The 21,892-nt window shown below is 56.2% G+C and overlaps 1 protein-coding gene and 1 long non-coding RNA gene across 2 annotated transcripts; one reads left to right on the top strand and one right to left on the bottom strand.

The window, feature by feature from the left end:
• Window positions 1–1,559: 1,559 nt before the first annotated feature.
• LOC124509885 (vegetative cell wall protein gp1-like) lies at window positions 1,560–15,598 on the top strand. Its single transcript, XM_047076477.1, has 3 exons — window positions 1,560–1,608; window positions 7,000–7,699; window positions 15,225–15,598. The coding sequence occupies exons 1-3, from the start codon at window positions 1,560–1,562 to the stop codon at window positions 15,283–15,285; spliced, it is 810 nt and encodes a 269-aa protein (XP_046932433.1). The 3' UTR covers window positions 15,286–15,598.
• A 109-nt stretch (window positions 15,599–15,707) lies between these two features.
• On the bottom strand, window positions 15,708–21,216 carry LOC124510296 (uncharacterized). The gene is made up of 3 exons (XR_006961664.1): window positions 19,192–21,216; window positions 16,763–18,228; window positions 15,708–16,551 (listed from the first exon to the last, which is right to left on the bottom strand). It is a non-coding gene; the product is annotated as an uncharacterized LOC124510296 (long non-coding RNA).
• Window positions 21,217–21,892: the final 676 nt, after the last annotated feature.

Here is a 21,892-nt window from a genome sequence, read left to right as displayed (position 1 = left end):
ATACGCCTGGTTAAGCTCAGTCTTCCACGTCTTCAACAAGCTGACCCACTTTGGAAGACCAAAGTAACTTGGCCAAAACAGTCAGTTAGCGCCTCTTAGGCTTCCAGAAAATATTCCTAAAGTCTTACAGAAGAAAAACCCGACATTACAGGGTAAGATACAAATAATTTTAGGTTCGGTAGGTCTTGGGAAATCGGGAATACTTGAACTGGGAGAACTTTGGGGCAGGAATTTGGAGACCGTTCTCTTAAGCAAGTGGAGCGAATGTCACCTGGCTGATAGACTTGGGTGAGCGGGTGCCCGAAAGTGCCCAAGTTGTTTCCCCTCCGATCTGCACGGTCTAAAATCGAGAGGAAATAAATTCCAATTTGCAGGCTTGACCCCATCAAGGATCTGCTAGATGCTGAGGATGTAAAAGCATAAATGCCCCCAACTCAACAGCCGGGACAGGGTCACCCTTCTCTACCGATGTCCCACATGAAGAAGCTTGTCCGAGGTCACAATTCACCCAGGCAGGATTTGGTCTCCAGTTGACTCCGTCCAGGGCCTCGCCCTCCCACTGCCATCTCTGAGCGTTGTCATTTTTGCTGGGAGTGACAGACGTTAGGGAAAGTCTCTGACAGTGGGAACAAGTCAGGAAAAAGGACAAAACTGGGAAGGAGGGGGACAGACGATAGAAATCACAGGAAAACCCTCTGCCTTTTTTGCCACCTGTTCCGTCTCCAGCAGTCCCCTAAATTCCTCCCTCTCCCTCACCTCCGTAAATCCCACTGACGCTTACTCCAAAAAGGCATCTGAGACTTTGCAGTGACACTCCTGCCCCCTACTCCAAGCTGCCACCTTCCACCCGGACCACGGCAACACCTTATATCTGCACCCCCACCCCTGGCCCTTCACACAGCCTCCGGAGAAATGCTGCTAAAGCCAATCATTTCAGGACATCCCCAACTTAAAAAAAATACCGAATGGTCAGGGCGCCTGGAGGGCTCTGTCGGCTGAGCATCCGACTCTTGATTTCGGCTCAGGTCATGATCTCACGGTTTGTGGGTTCAAGCCCCACGGCGGGCTCTGCACTGACAGTGTAGAGCCTGCTTGGGATTCTCTCCCCCGCCCCGTTCCTCCCCCCCTCCCCTTGTGCTCTCTCTCTCAAAATAAATAAACTTAAATTTTTTTAATTTTATTTTGAGAGAGAGAGAAAGCACGAGTGGGGAAAGGACAGAGAGGGAGACACAGACTCCGAAGCAGGCTCCAGGCTCCGAGCTGTCAGCACAGAGCCAGGTGTGGGGCTTGAACTCATGAGTCGTGAGATCATGACCTGAGCCCCCCAGGTGTCCCCCCCCATTTTTTTAAAATATTGAATGGCTTCCATTGCACACTGACTACCACCTAAACTCCTGGGCTCATGAGTCCCCATGTGACTTGGCCTTCCAGTCTGTCCACCTGTCGCTTACTAGGCTGCAGCCAAACCCCTGCCCACCTGCCTTTTTGTCACCCCCTTGGCTTTATTGCCTGAGGATGCATCGAAACCTGAAGTGCCCTCGTTCGCTTTTTTATTGGCCATGCCCGCTAACACGAGCTGCAAGAACCAGGCTTCGCGAGCTTTCCACGGTAGCCCCAGGGGTGGCACAGAGTAAGCCTGTATGAAAATCGGCCGGAGTCCCGCTAGAGGGACGGGGTGTTGCCGCTTTCCTTCCGATTTTAACACTTCTGAGACCTTCACGGACGGGCTGCTGTTGGATCGGATCCCCACTGAACCTCATGTCATTAGGTGTGGGGCTCTAAACGAATCAGGACCAGGAGGGTGTACCTTCACCATTGATAAGGGGAGTCAAATCGATAACATTAGTGGCGAAACCCTAGGCCAGAAGCATTCTCCTAAAGTCGTCGTGAACACTTTTCGGCGCTATTAAACGTCTCTTGGAAAGTTCTAGTCAAGGAGAAAATATGTTTTTGAAAAAGGAAATCATTATTTGCAGGACGCCTTCGTGGTTCAGAGTTCAGGCTCTGGGGGCGACGGGGTGACTCCGTCGGTGAGGCGTCCGACTCCAGCTCAGGTCATGAGCTCGCGGTTTGTGAGTTCGAGCCCCACGTCAGGCTCTGTGCCCACCGTGCGGAGCCTGCTTGGGATTCTGTCTCCTTCTCTCTCTCTGCCCCTCCCCCACTCACTCTGGTGCGCTCTCTCAGGAAATGAATAAACATTAAAAAAAAATTTTTTTTTAATTAAAAAGAGTTCAGGCTCTGGAGGGGCGCCTGGCTGGCTCAGAAGAGCACGTGACCCTTGATCTCAGCGTCATGAGTTTGAACCCCACCTTGGGTGTGGAGATTACTAAAAAAGAATTTTTTTTGGTAAAGATCTCAGGAGCTGAACTGCCACTCTAAGCCACTCTCCTAGCGGTGTGACTTTGGAAAACTTGCCCAGTCTCCCATGCCTCATTCATGAAGTATGTAGGGAGCACCTACTATGCGCCAGGCGCTGTGGTGGGAATACGGAAGAGAGCAAAACAACGTCCCCAGTCCTCTTGGGGAAAGTACAGTCTCGTGGGGGAAATAGACGATAAAGAAGTAAAACACATTTAAAAAATAAAGTAGGGGCGCCTGGGGGGCTCAGTTGGTTAAGCAACCAACTCTCAGTTTCAGCTCAGGTCACGATCTCACGGTTCGTGGGTTCGAGCCCTTGCATCAGGCCCTGGGTTCTCTCTCCTTCTCTCTGCTCCTCCCCTGCTGTGTCTCTCAAAATAAATGAACATTAAAAAAAAAAAAAAAGACCTGCCTGAAGGAAAGGAGAGCCATTTTATTTTTGAGAGAGAGAGAGCGCGAGCGAGCAGGAGCAGGGGAGGGGCAGAGAGAGGGAGACACGGGATCTGAAGCAGGCTCCAGGCTCCCAGCCGTCAGCACAGAGCCCGACGCGGGGCTCGAACTGAGAGTTGTCCGCTGGAGATTGGCAACACGGAGGTGATCGTGATCTTGACAAAAACAGTCTTGGTGAAATAGAGGGCGCGAGACCCGATGGGAGTGGATTCAAGAAGAGACCGGGGCTTCAGTCAAAATAATTGCACTCGCAGGCGCCTGGCCGGCTGGATGGAACGCACGGCTCTCGATCTCGGGGTGGTGAGTTCGAGCCCCACGTTGAGTGGGCTTAGAGCTGACTTGAAAAAATAAATAAAAGAATCGGAGGAAAGGAATTGGAATCAGCAAGAATAGGGAACTCCAGAAGTTTTGCCTAAAATGCAGGGAGATGGAAAGTAGCTAAAGGGAAAACAGGACCGCGGGTTGGTTGGTGTTTTTCTCCCTGTAAGATAAGAGAAATAGAATGATTGTTTGCTACTGAGTCTTTTCTATGTGTTGTTGGGGTTGTGAGGATTGTATGAATCAAAACATGGCAAGTGCTTGGAACTCTTTCCGGCACGTAGTAAATGCTCAATAAATATTCACTGCTAGTTTTGTTATAAAATTGTTATTATTTTTTTTCCGTTTTTTTTTTAACATTTATTTATTTTTGAGACAGAGACAGAGCATGAACGGGGGAGGGTCAGAGAGAGGGAGACACAGAATCTGAAACCGGCTCCAGGCTCTGAGCTGTCAGCACAGAGCCCGACGCGGGGCTTGAACTCACGGACCGCGAGATCGTGACCTGAGCCGAAGTCGGCCGCTTAACCGATTGAGCCACCCAGGCGCCCCTAAAATTGTTATTAACAAACAATACTTGGGGCGCCTGGGTGGCGCAGTCGGTTAAGCGTCCGACTTCAGCCGGGTCACGATCTCGCGGTCCGTGGGTTCGAGCCCCGCGTCGGGCTCTGGGCTGATGGCTCAGAGCCTGGAGCCTGTTTCCGATTCTGTGTCTCTCTCTCTCTGCCCCTCCCCCGTTCATGCTCTGCCCCTCTCTGTCCCAAAAATAAATAAACGTTGAAAAAAAAAATCTTTAACAAATAATACTTATCCTGAAAGCCTAAGAGTTTCAATTACAAAATTATTGGGTTTAAAAAAAAAGAGTTTAATGTTTGTTTATTTTGGAGAGACAGAGAAGGAAACAGAGCATGAGCAGGGGAGGAGCAGAGAGAGAGAGGGAGACCCAGAATCCGAAACAGGCTCCAGGCTCTGAGCTGTCAGCAAGGAGCCCGGCACGGGGCTCGAACTCACAAACCGCGAGATCATGACCTGAGCCAAAGTTGGACTGGACGCTTAACCGCCTGAGCCACCCAGGTGCCCCACAAAATTATTGGTTTTAATGAGATCTCAGTAAGATAGGCTATAAAATATACAAAGGTCAACAGAATTTCTGTACATTACCAATAACTAGTTACAAACTTATAATGAAACTAATTGTTGGTTATAAGATCAACATAAAAACTGTAATGTAAAAAATTCTATCTACAATGTCCACTTCTCTATAACACACCAAAAAATAAGCTTAGGAAGTGTGTGAGAATTATTTTTAAAAAATCTTTTTTGAAGACCATAGAAAAGATCTGACTAAATCAAGAAAGATGTATGTTCCTTGATGGAAATGCTCAATACTGTAAAGATTTTAGATTCTTCCACACTGAGACAATCTCAACAAAATTTCTAACAAGATTTTTAATGGAACTTGGCGCTAATTCTGAGTTCATCCGGGAGAGAAAATATGCATGCAAGAATTAAGAAACTTTAGGGGCGCCCGGGTGGCTCTGTCAGTTAAGCATCGACTTCGGCTCAGGTCATGATCTCACGGTTCATGAGTTCGAGCCCCGCGTCGGGCTCTGCACTGACAGCTCGGAGCCTGGAGCCTGCTTTGGATTCTGGGCCTCCCTCTCTCTCTGCCCCTCTCCTGCTCACACTCTGTCTCTCTCTCAAATAAAGATAAAAAAAATTGAAGAAAAAAGAAGAAATTTTGGAAACTTCCTTGAAACAAACGTCAAAGTATATTATAAAGGTATAAGATGTAAAACTAATACCTGCAGAAGGTAAGCAAATAGATCAATGGAACTAAAGAGTCAAGAAACAGAACCCAGACTGTGTGGGAATGCAATATATAATAGTGTTAAAAACTTGGATAAGAGGGGCGCGCGGCTGGCTCCATCCGTGGAGTGTGCAACTCTTGATCTTGGGGTTGTAGGTTCGAGCCCCACCTTGGGTGTAGAGATTACTCAAAATAAAATAAAATCTTAAAAGAGGAAGAAGAAGAAGAAAACTTGGCTAAAGGTGACCCGTCGAGTTTTTAAGGCAAAAGAGAATTGCACTGTTCACAAGAGAGCATGTGTCCATACATGTTTTGTTTTGTTTTGTTTTTTTACTTTTTTTAATGTTTATTTATTTTTGAGAGACAGAGATAGAGCATGAGTGGGGGAGGAGCAGAGAGGGAGACACAATCTGAAGCAGGCTCCAGGCTCCCGCCGTCAGCACAGAGCCCGACGCGGGGCTCGAACTCAGCAACCAGTGAGATCGTGACCTGAGCCGAAGTCGGATGTTTAACCCACTGAGCCACCCAGGCGCCCCTCTTCACATGTTTTAATACGCTTCCCCAACATCTCCACAATAAACCTACAAATGGCAGCACTGTTTTGTATAACCGAGACATCTGAGCAACCCAAATGTCTATCAGTGGAGAAATGGCTAAATAAAATTTTATGGAGTGATACTAAGAAGTACCGTGTAGCCATTACACAGAACAAGGCAGAGAAACCTATAGATGCTGACGTGGGAAAAGGTCCAAGCTCTACAGTGACACAGAACAAGCACACTGCGGGTAGTAGGTTTCTTTCTAGGAGTTTAACAACAAAGGCAGTGAACACACACCCCAGAACCTCTGTAGGTACGTGCGTGGAGATGGCCGTATTACACACACATATTACAGGCCCGGGCCTGGAAAGGTCTGGACACGCCCGCCGGGCGGCTCACCGCCCCAGCCCCAGGGGGACCTTGGGACAGGGCAACCACTCGCTCAGGAGCAAGGCCTCAGACGCCGCCGCCCAACTTGTCACAGCGGCGGGAAGGACGTTCGGAGCGCCGAACACCTGCTCGCCCTAACCGCGCCTGGCTCTCCCGGGGACGTTCGGGGCCGAGCGCCACCGTGTGCGCCGCAGAGATGGCAGAACCCGGGCTCAGAGCGTCCCCACCTCCCCAGCCCCGCCCGGTCCGCGTCTCCGTCGAGTCCCTGGTTGCGCTTCGCGGGAGCCGTCGTGTCTGGACCCCCAGGTGGCATCCTTTTGCTGTCAGCAACGCGTGCACTGCGGCACCTGCAGGCGGCCTAGCCCATACCCGCGGGCGGGACACGTAACCTCCACCAGCCTCAGTTTACCAGTCTGAAACACAGGGACCACGGGGACAGGCACGAGGGGATTTCATGGGGCTTATTAGGAGTGAGCCTCTTTTTTTTTTTTTTTTTTTTTTTTTAAGTTTCTTTCTTTCTTTTGAGGAATCTCCACCCGCAAGGCGGGGCGCGAACTCACCACCCCACCGGGAGATCAGGACACCCACGCTCCACCCACCGATCCAGCCGGGCGCCCAGGACCTAGCATTTTTAAGACGTAAAAGACACGTGGTACAAGAACCCTGGGGTTCCGGACGGCACCTCTTTGGGTTTGCGTCGTGAGCGGATGAGATCGTGGAGAGGGTGCTGGCGGGGCCCGAAGCGGAGGGCGGCCGTGCGGGGTGCGTACACGACACGACAGGACGCGCGACAAGGGCTCCGCGCAGCCGGGGTCCCCGGGGTCCCGTCCACCTCCGCTCGGGGACGCCGGCCCTCCACGCCCTCCAGCCCCGCACATCGCCCCCACGTTCGCAGGGCGCACCGGGGGCTCTTCCCCGTCTGAGCGCTTCTGCAACCGTCTCCCGACCTCTGCTTGCGGCCTCCGCTCCCCTGCTCTGCCCCCCCCCCTCCCCTGCCTTCCTCTTTCCTTCCCTCTCCTGCGGACTTCCCTCTCCTGCCCTCCCCTCTCCTCCCCTCTCCTCCCCTTCGGACTTCCCTCTCCTGCCCTCCCCTCTCCTTCCCTTCCCTGCCCTTTCCTCCCCTCCGCTCCCCAGCCCTCCCCTGCGGCCGCCCCTCCACTCCCTGGCCGCCTCCCCTGCTTTCATCTCCCTTGCTCTCTCCTCCCCTCCCCTGTGGTCTCCCCTCCCCCCTCTTCCCCTCCCTCAGGCGTCCCGGAGACCTCCCCACCGAGCTAGCAGAGCGGGCCAGCCCCCGCCTTCCTCCAGGCCCCCTCGCCTCTCCCCCGCACTCCGCGGGCTGCGGCGGCCGTCCCCAGACCACGCCCCTCGGGGTCCACGCCCCTCGGGATCCCGCCGCGCCCTCCCTGACCACGCCCCCCGGCTTCCGGGGCGTCCTCGGGCCACGCCCCTCCCAAGCGCAGCTCCCGAGACCACGCCCCTGGAGAGTCTCGCCGCGCCCTCTCAGACCACGCCCTCCGAGACCACGCCCCCGCGCTCCCGCCGGGTCCCAGGCCACGCCCCTGATCGCGCCTCTCCGAGTCCCGGCCGCTGCGCGCCCGCCTAGCGCTCCGCCCTGCAGCGCGCCCCGCGCGAGTCTCCCCCGCGACCGTGGGCCTCGGCCGCCCGGAGCTGGACGCGCGCTCGCTGTCCCCGCAGCCCCTCCGGCCACAGGTTCGGGACCCCGGCCCGCGAGCTGCAGTCGCGGCCCTGAGAATGCCGCGCCTCCTGCCGAGGGCGCCCGGCACGCGGCCCCTCGGAAGACAAAGCTGCTTAGTGCTCGCCGCGTCCCGAGCAGGTGGGAGAGAATGGTCTCTTCGGCGGCGGAGGAGCCCCCAGCAGCCGCGTCCCCCGGCGGGGCTGGGGGCAACCCCGGGGCAGCCCCCGCCCCCAGCCTCCCCCTACCCGCCGGCTCCCTTGCGCCGGGTTCGGCTTCGTCATTCGCGGGGCCGCGGCCTCGGGCTCGGCCTCTGCTAGGAGCTGGGACAGAGGATGACCCGGCGGCCCCCAGATCCCCGGTCGGGAGAAGGCTCGTCCTACGGGGACACGCGGGAGGGAAGGGGCTGGGACTGAGCGCTTGGCCAGGGTGTCATTCCCGACCGCCCCGACGGTGAGCAGGGCTTACACGGGTCAGGACCAGAGAGAGACACCCGGCCGCGCTCGGGCTCAGGATCAGATTTCACTTAGGAACCAGGCTTGCGGAGTTGCGGCAAAGAGGTCGGTTAGGAGGTCACCCCAAGGCCTGCGGAGCTGCCCCTGGGGAGGAGGGAATCCCAAGTCCTGGAGAAGCCAAGTCTTGGGGACAGGGAAAGTGGACGGGTATATAGGTGGCCTTCCGCAGTCCCACGGTGGAAACTCCCAAGGGCAAGGGCAAGGGCGCCTTACAGGCTCAGCTCCCATTGTCTGGGGAGAGGGCGTGGGGAGGCCGGAGGAAGGGACCCCAGCACAAGCATCACCTGCAAGGCAGCCTTGCCCAGAGGTCTTAACAGGACCATTTTGTACATCAGAGACTCCCTCCCCGCCCCCCCAACCGACAGAATCAAGCTGTTTTTCCAAGGAGAGGGCACATCCAGCCAGAAGGTGCTTCCTCCCTTTGGGGATCTCAGCCCAGGATCTCCCCAGAGCCTCCCTCCCTTCCCCTCTGCAGGGGCAGGGGGCAGGGGGGGCACCAAGGAAGTATTTCCCACTCTGGGGGAGTAAAGAACAATGGCTGAGACCCAGATTTCCGGGGACCCAGGAACCTAATGTTGAAAATGGTTGACAAACCCCTTTCAGGGGGAGATTTGGCCTCGTATTCGGGGTGAACAGAGATGTTCTTGAATATCTTCTCCACCACGAGCCAAGCACCGTGCTAAGCTTTCACGCTGCCCTCACAGCCACCCTCCCCCCCCCGGAAATAAGCGTTGTCCCCCTTGTTTCAGAGACAGGGACACTGAAGCTGCCGGCCGGTGAGATGACAGGCCGCAATCACACAGCCATTAAGGGGCAGAGTCAGAATTGCAAAGCAATCTTGACCGCCTTCAATTCTGGCGGGAGAATGACTCCAGATACGGCACCTAGGAAAGGTGTGAAATGCTCGGTAGGTTTTGTGAGGCCGCTAAGGACGGACACGGACCCACTCTCAGGTCCGGTGAGCGGTGGCTTTCCGGCTGGACCGATGGGGACCGTACCTGGACGTCTCTGCCCCGGCCCGGGTCCGAACCTCCTGCTTTCCTGCTGCCCCAGCAGGCTCCACTGGGAGCACTGGGCAGGAGGCCAAGGGGACTCCTCCCCCGTGGGCCTCCCGTGTTCCTTCTTGGGCCTCCAGGTCCCGGGCATGCCACCCCCAGTCTGAAGTGTTCAGCCCGGTTCGTGGTCTGTCTGGCCTCCTCGTCACACGGCCGCATCCCCAGAGACATTAGCCCCGCGTGGACGGGGCCCCTTTCAGGAGCCCACCCCCCAGCCGAGGCTCAGCGCCCACAGAGTAGCGCCCTCTCGGAGGTCCCTGTGTGAGAAGTTTCCACATTCTCCTAATTCCTGCAGCCCTGGGAGGCTGGCCTTTTCCAGCAGTTGCTGCCTTCATGAGGCCTCACGGTTTTCTCCTTACCTTTCGGTTACTAGCTAACGAGTTTTTCTTACGTGCTTAACACTCCTGTGGTTTTTTTTTTTTAATTTTTTAATGTTTATTTATTTTTGAGACAGAGAGAGACAGAGCATGAACGGGGGAGGGGCAGAGAGAGAGGGAGACCCAGAATCCCAAGCAGGCTCCAGGCTCCGAGCCGTCAGCCCAGAGCCCGACGCGGGGCTCGAACTCACGGACCGCGAGATCGTGACCTGAGCCCAAGTCGGACGCTTAACCCACGGAGCGCCCCCAGGCACCCCAAGACTCCTTTAAAATAAATGTCCGTTGTGACACTTGCGGTGGCTTCTGTCTCGGGACCAGGCGTGGGGTGCCTGGGGCTCTCCCGCCCCCTCCTGCCCAGGCCCGAGTTTTGTGGCCGCGGGAGGGACGGCACGACACAGCGGGCTGTGATTCAGAGCCTCCGCTGGACCCCGGAAGCCAGGAACCCTTCCACAGCCGCCGCTGGAACCCTTCAAAGTGGTGTCTCCCCACAGGTCCCGCAACTGGGTCAGTCTATCAGGCCAGTTGCTTCTGAGTGATGAGTGGGTGGTTAAACCAGTTAATTCCAGGGACATCGGCCCCTTTGCTGCTGCGCTTCGGATGTGACGCGACTTCCTTGATCGGAAGCAGTGTCGCGTGGAAGGTTAGGACATGAGCGAGGCAGGCCCGTGCGTGGTGGTGCCGGGGGCGCCTTCCGGGCGGGAAGGGCAGTTCCGTGTCCAGGATCTGGGTAGAATCCGCGGGGGACAAGTCTCTGCCCCTTCCACGAGGGGAAGGGACCGGCGTCATCAGCCTGCTGCTAGGAGGCCAGCCGGGCCCCGCGTGGTCGGTCTCTGCCGCTGGCACAGGGACAGCAGGTGGCCCCGTCGGCACTGGGGAGGGGAGGCCACGCAGAGCCCCACACCTGCCACCACAGTCGCTCGGTTGCCTCGTCCCTGGGACAAGACGCTGACTGATGCCCAGAGGACGAGTTTCCTCACCCGTCAGGAGCCTCTTTGGCAGTGGATACCCTCCAGGGGGCAGTCGCGTGGGACACAGGTACCCTGACATGCCTTGTGCGTTTGGAGAGACCCGTCGGGTCCTTCCCCCGGCCTCCTTGTCACCAGTGCCCACCATAGTCCCTCCTCCTCCCCCCCCAGCGGACCTGTGCGGATCCACACTTCTGGCCGTCTCTCAGTCCAGACAAATGTGCCTCGGAGCGCTGTCCCCGGGGCAGGATCCCCGTCACCGCCGTCCGCCAGGGCTTCCCTGGACGAGGGCTGGAGGGCTGCCGCTGTCCCCTTGCTGCCCATTCCTGCGGAACCATCCGTAAACTACACCCGAATTCTTTCCCTCTCAGCTGGTTACAGGAATTTTCCTTTTCTTTTCTTTTCTTTTCTTTTCTTTTCTTTTCTTTTCTTTTCTTTTCTTTCTTTTCCTTTCCTTTCCTTTCCTTTCTTTTCTTTTCTTTTTTTTCCTTTCCTTTCTTTTCTTTCTTTTCTTTTCTTTTCTTTTCTTTTAAGTTTATTTATTTTGAAGGAGAGAGAGAGAGAAACCCAGGCAGGCTCTGCGCCGTCAGCACAGAGCCTGATGTGAGGCTCGAACCCATGAACTGTGAGATCATGACCTGAGCCGAGATCGAGAGTCGGATGCTCAACCGACTGAGCCTCCCCACCCCACCCCTCCCCAAGGCACCCCCAGGCCCGAGGATTATCGGATCTGCTACATCACCCGGTCCAAACAGAAGAGGACCTTGCCCCGCCCCCTGCCCTGGCCGCAGAACCTTCTCGCTTGCTCCGGTCCTCACTCGAAACTCTCGCCTCCTGTATTTCTTTACAACGACCCCCAATTTTTTACCTGCATGATCGCAAGCTCACGCTTAGCAGTGGTGTCTGGGATGGACTGATTGTATTTCTCCTTGTGTGTAAAACAAATACTTGATTGAAAATAAGAAGTTTCCATCTGAACGCTCCCTGAAATACCCAGGGCCCTGCAGTCCCCCCTGGGGACACGCTCGCAGGGGCGAGGGGGGGCAGGACGGGCACAGCTGTTTGACCGCACTTTTCAGTTCTTGTTTCTTGGAAGCAGCTGAAATCTGACTGGGCCCTTGGCCACCAAGGTGGGCAGAAATTTGATTTCGGCTGTTACGGCAGATGGGCCACCCTGGGTTCTTCTAGAACTAATGCCAGTCCCACATCGGGGGAGGGGGGGGGTCTAGTTACCATCCCCCTGAACCTGGATGGACCCACGGCTCCCCTGTAGTCAGCGGAAAGCCGCGGAAGTGACTCTGTGCCACGGACTGTGACGCAAGGTGCACCTTGTGAGAGCCCGAGGCACCGGGTAGGCAATCTGACGCCCCTGAAGTGACCGGGCCCCAGGAGAGCCCTCTTCTGGGACCAGGCGTAAGCGACGGAGGCTTACGGGACCCAGGTCACCCCCAGCCCGGAGCCCCAGCCATCTCGGGGTAAAAACAAGCGGCCTCACTGTGGGTTTGTTCTAAAAAAATTCTTTTTTAATTTAATGTTTATTTATTTTTGAGAGAGACAGAGACAGAGCGTGAGCAGGGGAGGGACAGAGAAGGAGACAAAGAATCCGAAGCAGGCTCCAGGCTCTGAGCTGTCAGCACAGAGCCCGCCGCGGGGCTCGAACTCTGTGGGTTTGTTTTTTCTTTTTGAAAACTCCCGCCCCGCAGGAACCGTCTGCCTTCAAGACAAATGGTTGTTTTGTGCCACCAAGTTTGGGGGGTTTCTTACACGGCAGTAGGTGTGGGAGACCCTTCCCGGTGGCCTTCTTTAGGTGACCGTGGGGTCACTCCCTCAGGACCCATTGTCCCCTCGCCCCCAGCAGAAAGCTGCCTTGTGTCCAGGCTCTGGAGGTGGACATCGAGGTTCGGGGCCAACGTTGCCCACACAGTCCCCACGTCGGCACAGTCTCGGGCTCGGGGCAGGGGCCTGTGTGACTCATTTGGAGCCGATGACAGTGGAGAGGATATACAATGGGAACTTTTGCATTTCAGATTTTATTTTTAAGTAATCTCCACGCGCAGTGTGGGGCTCGAACTCACAACCCGGAGACCAAGAGTCGCACGCTCCACCCACCCGGCCAGCCAGGCGCCCCCGATGGGACCTTCTGAGAAAACAATGAGGATTTCTCCCTCTTTGGAGACAGATTCCACAGGTGCCCCCCCACACGTACGCAGCCCCCCACCCCACGGCCAAAGAAGAGGTGCTGATGACTTCGCCGTGACCACGGGAGGGAGCCAGCTTTCGGAGGAAAGTTACGAGTGTCGAAACCAGATTCGAGGCAGAAAACAGCAACAGCAACAAACCAGGCCCCAAAAGGGGGAGCTGCGCCCCTAAATCAAACCCAGCCTGAAGCTGTCTCTAAGTGACCGCAGGTGAAGCCGGGGGCACGTTGTCGTCTCTCAACCAAGGAAACGGGTCACGAGGAGGCATTTAAACTAAACACGTCCCATAAGAATTCCAGGACTTGGGGCGCCCGGGGTGGGGGGCTCGGTCGATTGAGCATCTGACTCTTGGTTTCAGCTCAGGTCACGATCTCACGGTTTTGTAGGTTCGAGCCCCACGTCAGGCTCCACACTGACAGTGCAGAGCCTGCTTAGGATTCTCTCTCTGCCCCTCCCCTGCCCGTGCTCTCTCTCTCAAAATGAATAAACGTTAAAAAAATAAATAAAATGTTAGGGTAAAAACATTCTTTCTCCATCAGGATGCCCTTGCGTACAGAAGTGAGCCCTGCTCCGCGCGAGGGACGTCGGCGTGGGAAGCAAGCTAACAGAAGCGCGAAGAATGAGAGAGGGGCAGAGAGAAGTAGCCAGGGCCCTGGTGACGTCAGAAACCTCTGGAAGCCCTCTCCACCTCTGCACTGCTCAGTTATTAAGTTAATACTAAATGTTTTTTTATCTAATTATTTATTTTTTCGTTGTTTTCAACGGGCTTTCTTACTCATTTTTACGTAAGCTCTGCACCCAACATGGGGCTCAAACTCATGACCCCGAAATCAGGAGTCTCATCCCCCACTCGTTGAGCCAGCCAGGTACCCCAATAGGCTTTGTTTTCATTTCTCTATCATCTATCTATCATCTATCAATCACCTATCTATCTGTCTAAAGTTGGTTTCACTGCTCAGCACAAAGCCCAGAGCAGGGCTTGAACTCAGGACCCTGAGATCAAGACCTGAACTGAGACGCTTAACCGTCTTACCCACCCAGGCGCCCCTAGGCTTTACATTTTTGAGTAGTTTTAGGCTCCCGGCAAAATTAAGCAAAATGTACGAAGGGTTCCCCTACAGCCCTGCCCCACACAGGCACGGCCTCGGTCGTTTCAGCCCACTGTCAACCCCCACCCCCCCCACCAGAGTGGGACATTTGCTACAGTCAGTGACCCTGTGCTGACACATCGCAATCGCCCGAAGGCCGCAGTTTAGGGTTCATGCTTGGGCTGTACATGCTATGGGTCCACCATCATTATTGTTTTTTTTAATATTTATGTATTTTGAGAGGGGGGAGGGGCAGAGAGAGAGGGAGAGACAGGCTCCCAAGCAGAGATCGGCGCAGAGCCCGACGCGGGGCTCGAACCTCGAACTCCCGAACTCCGAGATTATGACCTGAGCCAAAGTCAGACACTTAACCGACTGAGCCACCCAGGCACCCCTTGATAAATTCTTATTTATTGAAAGACCTCCAGTCGAGAAATAGAGAAGTAATTATTAGGTAGGAATACACGGCACATGATTATGAGGACGTTCCACCAGATCGTATTCCCAAATTATAGTTTCTCTGCTAAATTCCAGAGCATTTATACTAGGAAGCATTGATTTTTTTTTTTTTTAATGTCATCAGATGCGTCTTTTTTGCAAATATTTTCTCCCCATCTGGGGTTTCTCTTCCCGTTCACTTGATAGCATCTCTGTCCCAGAGCAGAAGGTTTTAATTTTAATGAAGTCCGGCTTCTCGATTATTTCTTTCATGGGTCACGTCTTGGATGCTGCAGCTAAAAAGCCGTCACCAGGGGCGCCTGGCTGGCTGGTTGGTTAAGCGACAGACTTCGGCTCAGGTCGTGATCCCCCAGTTCGTGGGTTCGAGCCTCATGTCGGGCTCTGTGAGGACAGCTGGGAGCCCGGAGCCTCCTTCGGATTCTGTGTCTCCCTCTCTCTCGGCCCCTCCCCCACTCACACTCTGTCTCTCGCTCTCAAAAATAAATTAAAAAAAAAAAAACATTAAAAACATTTAAAAATAATAAAAAATAAAATAAAAAGCCGTCCCCAGACCCAAGGTCAGCTAGACATGCTCCTAAGGGTAACTTCTGGGAATTTTAGTTCCACATTGTACATTTCGGCCTGGGATCCCGTGAGAGTTCGCTTTGGTGAAGGCTGGAAGGTCTGTGTCTCGCGTCCCCTTTTTTGCATGCGGATGTCCAGCTGTTCTAGCATCACTTGTTGGAAAGCACAACTGCATTTCGGTTTTTGAATTTGCAGACAGCCGTCTCCCGCCCCTTATCCTTGGGGCACGCCTGCCAAGACCCCCAGGGGACGCCTGAGACCGCAGCTGGTTCTGAGCCCCACCCAGACTGGTACACACACACCTCCGAGGAGGTTTAATTTCTAAACTAAGCACAGCGAGGGGTGAACAACAGTAACTAATGATCAAACAGAACGATTATTACAATGTATTGTAATAACAGGTATGTGCAAACGGTTTCTCTTTCTCTCTCTCTCTTGCTTTCAGAATATCTTACTGTCCTGTGCTCGCCCCCCCCCCCAAATCTTGTGACGATGTGAGACGATGAGATGCCCCCGTGGTGAGGTGACCGTGCGTACCTGACGGAGCACTGGGCTACCGTTGACCTTCTGAGGCTGAGTCAGAAGAAGGACCATCTGATCCTGACTGTGGTTGACCACGCGTCGCCGGGCTTCGGGGACTTCCGGAAGTTTCCGTGAGCATTTCTGTACAGGTTTTGCGTGAATATAAAGTTTCATTTCTCTAGGGTAACTACGCACGAACGGGTCCCTTTATCTTTTAGGTCAGTTTAATTATTTGGTTTTTTTTTTTCTTTCTTTTTTTAAGGTTCTATTTCAGGGGCTCCTGCGTGGCTCAGTCGGTTAAGCTTCTGACTCTTGATTTCCGCTCGGGTCCCGATCCCATGGTTTGTGCGATCGAGCCCCGCATCCGGCCCTGCGCTGGTGGCGTGGAGCCTGCTTGGGATTCTCTCTCTCCCTCTCTCTACCCCTCCACCACTCACGCTGTCTCTGTCTCTCTCAAAATAAATAAAATTTAGAAACTTAAAGTTTACATACTTATTCTCCAGGGAAGGACGCTTGCTCGCGGGGCCCAGGCCCCAGGCGGGGAGAAATCCCAGCAGCCCCGTGGCAGGTTCACGTGCAGGTGCGTGGCCACAGGTGCAGCTGAGGTCCCAGCCAGCAAGCAGCGTGTGATCGAGCGTCCTCTCGGTGATTCCGCCCCCAGCCTTTGAGTCCAGGCCCAAGCCGATGCCACAGAGGAGAGACCAGCTGTCCCCGGCAAACCCTGCCCAAATAGCAGATTTGTGAGCAAAATAACTTGACGCTAAGTCCTGGGGCGTTCATTCTGCAGGAACAGGCAACCACAGCAGGACCCCTCTTCTGTCCCCGGCTCTCTCCTGCGGGCCTCACAACGTGTCGCCCCCGCCCCCCACCGGGGCACCCAGCTAAGGCCAGAAAGGACAAGGTGGTAACTCACTACCTTGCCAGGTGTGTCCCCGATACCCTCTCCCCTCCTCTACAGTCACGTGGCCCAGTTCAGGTTAGCCCGTGCCGCGGGACCACATTGGGCCGCATCCCTGGGAGCGAGCTACATCCGCCTGCTTCCGTCCCAGACGACGGGGTGTGAGCGGATGTAACGCGTCTGCGGACGTCAGGCCTGGGGCACGTGCCCGCGCGCGGGCTGGGACACAGATGGGCTGACCTTACGACCCCTCCAGGGGGTGGAGGGACCACCGCACCCAGGAGACCGCGGTCCCTGAAGGACGACAGCAGCGGACCCGTCGCGAGCCGCTCTGCTCTCCCCGCGTCGGTGCCTGGGACGGAAAGAAACCGCGATCTTGCCTGAGTCGCTGTCTCGGGGTTTCTCAGTGACCCCGGCTTAGCCTCCACCCAAGTAATGCCGGAAGTGAGTGTCTCAAGCCCGGTGAGCTGACCGTCGCTGAGACGCAGGGCACAGGAGAGCCCGTCTGCTTCCTTAACATGGGACAGGAAACACACAGGCAGGAAACATAGCTGGACACTCACCTGCTGTGGGGAGCCCCGCGTAGCAGGTGCCACCGAGGGGGCCGCGGGAAATCGGAAGGCGGAGAGAGAGCCTTCAGAAGGAGCCGTGAGCAAGGGTCCTGCGGAGACAGAGGCCGAAATCGAAGGCCAGACCGGACAGACGAAGTGGGGCCAAGGGCAGTCCAGATAAAGGAAGGAGAGGCACAGGGCCGACGCGGGAGGGCGCCCGATCCTTCGGGGGAGACGCGGAGGCCACGGTACGCGGTTCAAAGGGCTCGGTAAACACCGAGGAGCCGGTGCCGTGGGGCTTAAACCCAACGTGGCCAATCCTAAACGATTCTTTCCTGTTTCTGTTAGGGAACTGTCTGCAAACAAATCTCTACTTGATGAGCAGCTTAAGCATAATTGCACCTCGTGTGTTACGTGCATATTTCACTGCTTTATTAAAGCCTTCAAACAACATAGTTCTGGGAGGTGTAATTAACCTCTTGAGAACATTACCTCGCAACACAATAAATGAACCATACGCTTCGGTTAGTCTTTCGAAAGACCCCTCAGTCTGGGCGGTCTGCAGTGGCACTGAGTGGGGCTGTGTGGAGGACCCCATTCCCCACGCCTGAGTGATTGGGCCAGAGAGGGCCACGTGGCCCAGGCAGGGCCAATCAGAGTCCTTCCCTACGATCCACCCACAAAGGCAGGGAGGGAAGTTTGCAGGGGACCTAATCGCAGGACTCTAAAGAGGGGCTGCCCTACGGGGGAAGGGAGCCTGTTGTCAAAGCCGAGCAGAGATGACAGATGGACAGAGACCCAACGGTGCCGAGTCCCCGGAGCTCCTCCCCCACCTGTTCCCAGGCTCCTGCCCGACTCTCGGGCTAGTGCATTCCTCCCCAAGTTGCATTTCTGTCACTTGCCACCAAGAATCCTGGCTCAGCGTGACCCTTAGTGCGACATCTCAACAAACTTCCAAACCCTTGACTGCAAAACATACTAACATTTCACGAGCCACGTCCCCCAGGGGGACAAGCTGCCAAATAGCTATGACAAGGCCCTGACCATAAGATGCATCCCGGTTTCAGAAACAGAAGAATAAGGGGGAAAAAAGGACTCCCTAGAACGGATAAAATATGGCAGCCGTGTGCCCGTGGATGCGTCACCGAGTCTCTGTCATCGTCAGTGTCCTCATCCACAAAGCAAGGACGATCATACCCACGACACAGGATCGGGAGGGTTAGAAATACAACACAGTGGAACTGTCTACACACAGACGTTCTTAGCAGCGTTACTCAAGAGTCAAAAACTGGAAACACCGTCAACTGGTTGGAGGGGTAGGCGGAGCGGGGGCCAGCCGGCCTCCCCAGCGAGAAGCAGGAACGACACCACGCTGTGCCACGATGTGCCTTGGAAACATTCTGCACCGGGAAGAAGCCAGACGTGAGAGACAGCACATCGTAGAATTGATTTATGTGAGATGTCCGGAAAAGACAAATCTATAGAGACAGAAAATAGATGAGTGCTTGTCTGGGGCAGGAAGAAAGCAGGAGCGACAGAGAAGGGGCGTGAGGGATCTTATCTGCGCCACAGACGCACTCTACAAACCCACCCACCGTGACGGGCGCGCGGCTGGGCGATCTACTAAAAATTGGTTGGGGTGTATCCTCGAAATGAGTGAATCAGACAACATGGAAAATACGACTCGATAAAGTGATTACTATTATTATTTTTATTTTGAGAGAGAGAGAGAGGCTGAGCAGGGGAGGGGCAGAGACAGAGGGAGACAGAGAGAATCCCAAGCAGGTTCCACATCCATAGCCCGGAGCCCGATGCGAGGCTCGAACCCACAAACCGTGAGATCATGACCTGAAGTCAGGAGTCGGCCGTGCAACCGACTGACCCACCCAGGCGCCCCGATAAAGTTATTATTAAAGAAATAGATGTCGGGGTGCCGGGGGGGGGGCTCAGTCGGTTAAGTGTCCGGCTCTTGGTTTCGGCCCAGGGCACGATCTCACGGTTCGCGAGTTCTAGCCCCACATGGGGGTCTGCGCTAATGGCGTAGAGCCTGCTTGGGATCCCGTCTCTCCCTCTCTCGGCCCCTCCCCTGCTCGCTCTCTCGCTCTGTCTCCCTCTCAAAATAAATAAAAGATTAAAAAAAAAAGATGTCAAGTGTCTAGAACAGACACGGTGGGTGCTCAAGAAATGGCGACCCTCCTCTGATCCTGGGGTCCAGGTTCCTGACTCCACAAGGCCGCGCCTTCCTGGGCAGCTGGGTGGGAGGTGCGCTGTTCTTTGACGTGCTGCAGGGGCTCCCTGGGGGGCACCCAGAGGAAGCACTGGCTTCTCGAAACTGCTGTGGTCAGAGACCGCAGCAAGGCCCCGTCTCCAGAGAGCCGACTGGGGAACCTCCCTCCACCCTCCGCCACCCCCACACACAGACCGAGAGGCTGGTGACCTACGGTGTCTCAGATCCGTCCTGGACTCAGTAAAACTCACAGGAACACCAAGAAACGAGGCTCATTTCACGTCCTGGAAAACAAGTCGTGTCCCCGAGACTCTGCAACCCAGGTGAACCTTAGGCTCATCTGCCTCCTGGGGGTGGGGAGGGGGGGGTGGTGAGGATGAGCCTCGGGACCTGTCGGCCCGTCGGTTTAGTGACCCTCAGCGTGTCCAGATGCTCGGACACCGCCAGGAACTTGTGACACCGTCCCAGAGAGACTCTTCTCGGAAGGCCGTCCAGCACAAGGCAGGACTCGGCTCCAGGAGAGGCCCTGGCCTCCCTTCCCTCCCCCTGCCCGGCCGCTGGACAGAAATGCGGGCTTTGGGCTCAGGGAGCCCGCCAGGAACCACGGCGCTCTCTCTCTGCTGCAGACACCCAGCACGGGTCACCTTGCGGTGGACGACATTCTGGGACGCCGTGAGTGGCCACACCGCGCTGGCGGCTTCCTTCCCGGGGCTCCTTCCCGGCACCTGCTGGGGCCGATGGGGAACTGAGCCCCCTTGGTCCTTCCTGCCTTCTTCCTTCCCGGAACCGAGAGGCAAGGGTCAGAATGCCAGCAGCCATCTTGTGTCACGAGGCAGCCTCGAGAACGGTGAAGAATTAAACGAGAATTAAATGGTGAAGCCCGGGTTCCTGTAACCGTGGGGCTGCCGTCCCATCCTGGAGTCCCTGCCTCCCGACTTTTTACGCAAAGTCATAGACACTCGTAACTCCGTTCAAGTTGACGTCGTGTCGCACGAGCCGCGTCTTCCTGAAACACAGCCTGCCCGTCAGATAAACTTTTCATTCACTGACTTCCACACGCAGGACGATCCTGGGTGCTAATCAACGGTCCCCTGAAACGTTCTGTGCAAATCATCTCTCTGCAGATTCAGTCGCTGTTCCCCGTGGACTCGCTTTATGAGTCTCAGGGAGGCCTTTGGGAGTCGGTATTCCATTGGCAGTGATGCCCTGCCCGTGTTGGCACAAGGCTTACAAATGCGTCACTCCCCGCTCGGGTGGGCAATGACTAAACAGCACCCGAGAGTCCTGCAGCGCCACTCGAAAGAGAAGAATCTTTCTGCCAGACGGGTGTAATTCCCACCCCTAACGTGTGTGCGACCTTGCAGTCAATAGAGCAGCCCACGGCTGAGGGGAGGTGACCCCGGGTCCACCCTGGAGGGTGGGGCCGGTGTTTTGGGTAGATGTGGCCTCAGAGGCAGGCCCCCGGCCCAGGCCAGGGGGCCTAGGACGAGCGGGCTCACCCGAAGGCCCTCCCGGTCCTCCGGTAACTGCCCACCCTTGAAGCGGGTGCGTTGCAAGCCGGGAGGGTAGAGGCACAGCCCCTGAGCAGGTGCATCCGGGGCCCCTGAACTGGCTGATACGAGCCCCTGGGGAGAAGTTCCCAGAGAGCGAATCCTCCCCGGGACATTCACGGCCTCGGGTGTTACTAACAAGCATTTTAAAGGGGTCCGAGGTCAGATCCATTTAGGAAAAGTGCCCACACGGATCTCTTCAAGCCTTGCCCTCGCCCCAGTCCCACTGTTCCAGGACCCTGGGGGTGGGAGAGCGCAGGGCACCCTCAGGGGGACTCTGCCCACCACGCAGGCCGGTGCTAGGTTAAGGCGCCGCTTCTTCCCAAGTCCCAGCTTCCTTTCGTTACCGACCACCGGGCACCGGGCACCGCGCTGGGCTCTGCTCAGCGCCCCGGGACCCAGGGTCGTAGGACGGCGGGTGGCCAGTGAGGCGCGAGGCAGGGGCTCCAGGCTCGGCGAGGGCGGCGCCCATTGGGGTGCACAGATCCTCACATGGAGGACTGCCAGCCGCACCCCTCCCCAGCACGCTCCCGGAAGGCGGATGGGAAGGACCAAGTTTCTTGTGTCCAGTGGGGCGCCAGGCCCCGCCCACAGCCCGAGAAGAGGAAGTAACTCTGGGGGCGGGGCGGGGCCAGCTCTGCCCGAATGGGGGAAGGGAGAGGGGAGGAAGGGAGAGGGAGGAGGGGAAGGGAGGGGAGGGGGAAGGGTAGGAAGGAGGAGGAAAGGAGAGGGGAGGGGGGAAGGAGAGGGGGACGAAGGGGGAAGGGAGGGGAGGAGGAAGAAGGGGGAGGAAAGGAGGGGGAGGGGAGGAGGAAGGGAGAGAGAGGGGAGAGGAGAAAGGGGGAGGGAGGGGCGCCCTGGGGTGCACAGGAAGCAAAGGAGAAATGCCACTTCCTTCTCCCCTGGCTACTTCCCTGTTTTGTAGTCAAAGAGATGAGCTCTCCTCGCCCAGCTCAGTCTCTGGAGGCCGCTCTTGAGCTGAGTTGTGAGTTCGAGCCCCACACTGAATGTAGAGAGGACTCAAATCTCAGAGGAGAAACAAAGGCGGGCAGGATTGGGAGGGGGGGCACACCCACCTAGGGGCAAATCAGGTGGCTTCCGGCAGCACTGGAACAGCGCTACCCAGCGGCCGGGCCACCCATCCGGACACCCACCCATCTGGCCACCCGCCCGGCCACCGCCAGGCCCCAGCTCGCTGCCTCGCCCTAGGTCCTGTGGACGCTTCACGCCCCACAGAAGGCCTCTGCTCTCTGTCCCCTCAAGGACGTGACTCCAGTCGCTGTCCCCTCTCCACCGGTCACCTCGGGCGGCAGGGACAGTGCCACCATTTCTCCCACTTCTCGGGCCACAGGAGCGCTTTCCAGC

This window comes from Lynx rufus, unplaced genomic scaffold (assembly GCF_022079265.1).
Source record: "Lynx rufus isolate CCGP_SWC_20201006 ecotype Redwood Valley unplaced genomic scaffold, mLynRuf1.p SCAF_15, whole genome shotgun sequence".
NCBI classification, from domain to species: Eukaryota; Metazoa; Chordata; class Mammalia; order Carnivora; family Felidae; genus Lynx; species Lynx rufus.
Note: the sequence above shows the minus strand (reverse complement) of the source record. Positions and strands in the feature narration are given on the sequence as shown.